At 36.7% G+C, this 6,015-nt stretch overlaps 1 protein-coding gene and 2 pseudogenes across 1 annotated transcript; 2 read left to right on the forward strand and 1 right to left on the reverse strand.

The window, feature by feature from the left end:
- The first annotated feature begins 2,512 nt into the window (after positions 1–2,512).
- On the forward strand, positions 2,513–2,932 carry LOC136033536 (histone H3-like). Its single transcript, XM_065714278.1, has one exon. It carries the CDS (start codon positions 2,513–2,515, stop codon positions 2,930–2,932), a length of 420 nt encoding a protein of 139 aa, XP_065570350.1.
- Positions 2,933–3,854: 922 nt separating this feature from the next.
- Positions 3,855–4,243, reverse strand: LOC136034217 (histone H2B-like; annotated as a pseudogene).
- Positions 4,244–5,355: 1,112 nt separating this feature from the next.
- Positions 5,356–5,474, forward strand: LOC136034223 (5S ribosomal RNA; annotated as a pseudogene).
- The last annotated feature ends 541 nt before the right edge of the window (positions 5,475–6,015 follow it).

A 6,015-nucleotide genomic window follows, 5' to 3' on the forward strand; every position in this document is an offset into this window, starting at 1 on the left:
AAAAATGTCCCTTTTTACAGTATATTTTCAAGTTTGTCCTAAAAAACAACATTATAAATCATAAATAAATAAATTTAAAAATAAAAACGGCAGCAAATTGTTACTATATAATCACAAATAAACTCAATTTTATAGGTTTAAGGCGTCTTGTATTTTGAAAGACCAAAAGCAGAGTTGCTCAATGCTTAGCATTGAAATGCAAAAAAGAAAAGCATTGAAATGAATACCAGATAAAAGTCGATTTGCTGTTATTTTCCGACCTCTAAATTAAAGACAGTCAGATGCCTTTTGTTGTAGTTTGAAACTCATGATTTTGGACTTCATTCTCAGAGTCAATTTACAAGGAAATTCAATTGTTAGCTAAAATTTTGCCAGCTTTTCATACTTGTTTATTAACTGCAAATAACTAATGCAATACTTTTGTCCAAATTGTAAGGTCTAGCGGCAATTTAGCAAAGAGTAGGAACCCATTTTCCTCTGTTTCTACTACCTTCATTCAAACATGAAAGAATGAGCTTGTGCAGTTAAATAGCAACAATTATTTCTTTGAATAATTCCATGGTGTGAATACGCATACAAGGAAAATCTAAATACAGTAAAATAGTAATGGAAAATTTGTCTGCATATTTCTAATCAGATATTATACCTGAGACGAAAAAAGAAAAGTATTTGCCGACATTTTAAAGGCACAACAAAGAAAAGGCTCAAAAACCTGAGCTAGAAAGTGTCTAAAAGATTTGGACGCCTTTAAAAAGGCCATTGGGTAGGGGGATAGTTCAGGGGGACCATTAACCACCAAAGCCATACAATGTACGACCTTGACGCTTCAGAGCGTAGACTACATCCATTGCAGTAACTGTCTCTCTTTTGGCAGGTTCTGTGTAGGTGAGAGCATCACGAATAACATTTTCGAGAAAAATTTTAAGAACACCTCTGGTTTCCTCGTAAATTAGGTAAATGATACCCTGTATATTGTCACGAAGAACTTTGCGATGAGGTTTTGTGCCTCCTTTTCAAAGCCCCTTTCCTCCTTTCCCTCTTCCTGTCATATTAAATTCAGTGAAGTTGTCAACAGCTGTAAAGTTTTTGTCAAACTAAGAAATTTCCTTCAAAGCCCGCTCAATTTATATTATTAAAGTCTATCCTGTCAAAATGTGACTCTTTCGCTTGGCTGGCACGGCGTATAGATGTAGCCACTAGGTATTGGTTCGTTAGTTCATTCTTTTCAGTGTTGTCAGATGTAGCATAATTATGCGGAACGTAGCATAATTAGGAACCAAAAGCATCCAAGCATAATACTCCTTAAGATAGCATAATCGTAGCATAATTACAGACAATGTAGAACAACTCATAAAGTCACATCAATCAAACGAACACCAAAGATATTTTATCCATTTAAGATGGTTATGGTTATCAATCAAGATGGTAAAAATTTATCGACCAAACTAAAGTAAAATTTTCTGCACAGCGTTTAGGTGTTTAGGTTTCTACATTACAGACGCTAAAGTGCTTTCCGCACGGTGATCCTTTTTTGAAGTCCCTTCACTTTGTTAATCCCAAGATGGCCCTGGGAACTGAAAGAACCAGTATTCCGTCACTAGGTGTCGTAGTGATCCGATTTCCAAGTATCATGCAAAAAGCTAAGATATTGACTCCCAGTGGCGCAAGCTGCCACATGCTTTTAGTAACTCTGAAAAGATAGATGTGAGAAAAATTACTACAGACTTGATGTGGAGAAAAATGCTCGAAATGAGAAACATTACCGACGAAAGAGTTTTCCAGATCTGGCAGAACTTGCCGAGAGGGTGCTCTCCCTACCACATTCGAACGCAGGCTCAGAAAGAATTTTTTCTTGGGTCAGTGATGTCAAGACAAAAAAAGCGGAATAGGTTGAAGAAACAATGATTGAAAAAATAAGAAAGAAAGAAAGAATATTGAAGCCGTGTTGGTCATGAAATCGCGACTAAGAACAAAAGATACAGTTTGCAACAAATATGTCCCTACAGACAATCTGATCAAGCTCCATAATACCAAGAATCTCCACGTAGCCATCCCACCCTCTGGTCAATAAAATCTGAAAGCGAAGATGAAGAAGATCATTGAAAATGAACCGCGTTTTTTCCTTCTATTTTTAATGTATATGAAGTAAAATTCTGATGATGATGTAAGACACTATGGTTTACAAATGTCGTCAACCGCTTCGAGAAGAAAGACGACCAGAGAAAAAAGACGAAAAACGTGAACCAAATTGGGCCAATAAATGGAGATCAGCAACGCTGGTGTGGACTGTAAAGTCTAATGCCGTATTCTTTACTTTACTTTATAGAGCCTTTATTAAGATAAGACAGAATTCGACTTGTCTTAACTGATCAACCTTTTCGTAAAACCCGGGAAAATATAGAAGCGTAGCACAAATCTGTCCAAAAAAGCATAATTTTGGGCTCAAGAAAGGATAATCCTCTCCATCTATTCTGGCAACACTGATTCTTTTAAAAAGAGGCTATCTATGAACATGGCTATGACAAAACAAACTGCAAGAAAATCAACGGGCGGAAAGGCACCTAGAAAGCAACTTGCGACCAAGGCAGCACGTAAGTCGGCTCCTGCTACCAGAGGGGTGAAAAAACCACACAGATACAGGCCCGGAACCGTAGCCCTAAGAGAAATTCGTCACTATCAAGGCTGTCAAAAGAGTACCAAACTGTTAATAAGGAAATTGCCCTTTCAGAGACTTGTGCGAGAGATTGCCCAGGATTTCAAAACTGACTTGAGGCTCCAGAGTTCGGCTGTGATGGCCTTACAAGAACCCAGCGAGTCGTATTTAGTTGGACTTTTTGAGGATACGAACTTGTGTGCCATTCAAGCCAAAAGGGTGACCATCATGCCGAAAGATATTCTTCTTGCCCGTCGTATCCATGGCGAGAGAGCTTAAGTACCCTAGTTCACCGCAATTGCATCTTAACCAACGGCCCTTTTAAGGGCCACTAGATGGATTAAACAAACAGGCAAAATTACGTTAAACAGGGTAGTGTTCGGTGAAACCAAAGGTATGACTCAAGGAGGCATAATTATTTCAAAATTAAATTATTCGGCGCGGCATTAAACAAGATCCAAATAATCTAATCAAAAGTGAAAGACACCAAAAGCCAATTTAGGCCAGTCTAATAAATCGAAAATACCCCCCAAAAAATTAACAGACTCATTTTTATGCAATCCTAATAAGGGGGTTAATGCCAGATTTGCCTCTGACTCAATCGGACCATCTCTCTGGGCTTTTTCAACAATTGTTCATGGCTTGATGCCCACAACTATTCAATTTTAATTCAAAATCAATGGACATAAAAAAACAAAACAAAAAAAAAGAACACTACGGGCAAAAGAACCAAAAAAAGAAAGGTCGAAATTATTTCAGGTATATGCCAAATTATTGTAAAAATGAGTCATAAATTCAGCGTGGCATTCAACAAGATCCAAAACACGTAATGAAAAGGAAACACGCAAAAAGCCAATTTAGGTAATCCTAATAAATCCAAAAACACTCAAAAAAATGAACAGCTCCCAATGGGGTCCACAGACCTTAAGAAATGCTTTCAATGGAATGTCATGAAAAAGTCGAGGCCCCCTTTTCTATTCTCTTTAACTATTCAGCGATAGATATTATTTTCTATACAACAAGCAAATTGAGACCTGCCTTCTAAACAGGGACCCTTTTCATTGTTTTGAATTGTGGTTTAGTATGGGTTCTTATTTACCCAAGATTTCACAAATCAAAGCCAGGATTAATGAAAGCAATTTGAGAGTAGAGCATTTGAAATAAGGTGTTAGCCTTTAAAAGGGCTGTTTGGGAAACCCCCTTATTTGGAGCTCGTGTATTTTGTTACAGCTTTAGTGCCTTCACTAACAGCGTGCTTGGCAAGTTCTCCGGGTAGTAGCAGCCTCACAGCAGTTTGAACCTCCCTGCTAGTGATGGTGGACCTCTTGTTGTAGTGAGCTAGACGAGAGGCTTCCGCACCAATCCTTTCAAAGATGTCAATGACAAAGCTATTCATGATGCTCATTGCCTTGCTAGAAACACCAGTGTCGGGATGCACATGTCGGGATACACCAGTATTGGGAGAAAGTTGTAAATGTAAATGGTGTAGCTTTCCTTCCTCTTTCGTTTCCTTTTCTTATCAGTTTTACTGATATTTTTCTGCACCTTACCAGCTTTCTTTGCTGCTTTTCCTGAAGTTTTTGGAGTCATGGCTAAAAGATGCCTTAACGAAATCCAATTGTCAAATGAATTGCGTTTTCAAAATTTGACCTGTTTATATACCAACTACAGTCCGCGCACAATTCTTTTGTCAGAGGAGTTCAGTTCGCTGGCCGGAGTATAAATTATTTGCGTTTTCAAGAATAGGCATCATTTTCAATTTGTTCGTGATCAAGAAGAGTCCAAGTGAATTCTGTAACTTAGAAACCATGCCAGGAAGAGGGAAAGGTGTAAAAGTGAAGGGAAACGCAAAGTCCCGTTCAAACAGGGCAGGTCTCCAATTCCCAGTAGAAAGGATCCACCGTCTTGTGAGACAGGGCAAATATGCAGAGCGAGTTGGTGCAGGGGCACCCGTTTACCTTGCAGCGGTGATGGAGTATTGATGAGCTTGCTGGTAATACTGCACGAGATAACAAAAAAACTCGTATCGTTCATCGTCACCTTCAGTTAGCCATTAGAAACGATGAAGAACAGAACAAGCTACTGTCGGGGGTTACCATTGCCCAAGGAGGCGTTTTGCCTAATATTCAAGCAGTCCTTGTACCAATGAAGACTGAAAAACCGGCAAAGGTCTAAATGAATCTAATTTTAGCTCCAAGACCTACCCTAAATTAACCAACAGCCCTTTTCAGGGCTACAAATTCATTGAATCACTCTATAGCATCTAACTATGAAATTAAGGATGCTGAATGTGAAAAGGAAAACTTTCACATTTATCTAGTAGCAAAGGACACGATTTTACCGGAGGCTGGGGAGATATTTTCCTTATAATCCTTATTATATACCCCAACACAATCAAAATATACTTTTGAGGCTATACTATTTTGTTACAAGTAATAAAGTTTCAAAGACGCTCTAATTCGACTGATCTAAACTAGCATAGGAAGCCATAGGGTAGTCATCTCAAAGGTAGAAACGTTTTGGGGGGCTTGTCATTTTTTCAGAAGGAATAAAGGTTTGTTTTAAGAAAAAGAATTAATAAACATATTTTGATTCTTTTTAAATATTTGTCTACTAAAAACCTTGGTTCATGACTCCAAAAATAGGCATGTTATTTCTTTTCAGTTTGAAGACCAACAATCATTTTGTTACAAAATTTCTCAGCCAGCGGCCATACCACGTTGAAAGTACCCAGTCTCGTCAGATCCTGGAAATTATACAACGTCAGGCCCGGTCAGTACTTGGATGGGTGACCGCCTGGGGACACAGGGTGCTGTTGGCATCTTTATATATATATATATATATATATATATATATATATATATATATATATATATATATATATATATATATATATATATATATATATATATATATATATATATATATATATATATATATATATATATATATATATATATATATATATATATATATATATATATATATAAATATATATATATATATATATATATATATATATATATATATATATATATATACATTTTAATGAATTTTTTCTAAGTAAAATAATATTCTTGGTAACAAACTCGTTTCCTTATTCTATTAGCCCCAAGCTGATTACATCTTTTATAAGAAAAAAGAAAAACAGAAGAGACTAAGTTGGACATCTTCTTCATTTCCATCTATCGGTAATAAATAAATGCCAACAATTGACTCACATTTATCTAAGCCAATAAATAAAGTCAAAAATTTTAACCAAAGTGACATTATAAGCCCTCAAGTTGACCATTCCGGCAATTAAATCAAGTTGAAAGCCACCAAGACACATACAGTTGTAAATGATTAATTCACCTACGCCG

Source organism: Artemia franciscana, chromosome 12 (genome assembly GCF_032884065.1).
Source record: "Artemia franciscana chromosome 12, ASM3288406v1, whole genome shotgun sequence".
NCBI classification, from domain to species: Eukaryota; Metazoa; Arthropoda; class Branchiopoda; order Anostraca; family Artemiidae; genus Artemia; species Artemia franciscana.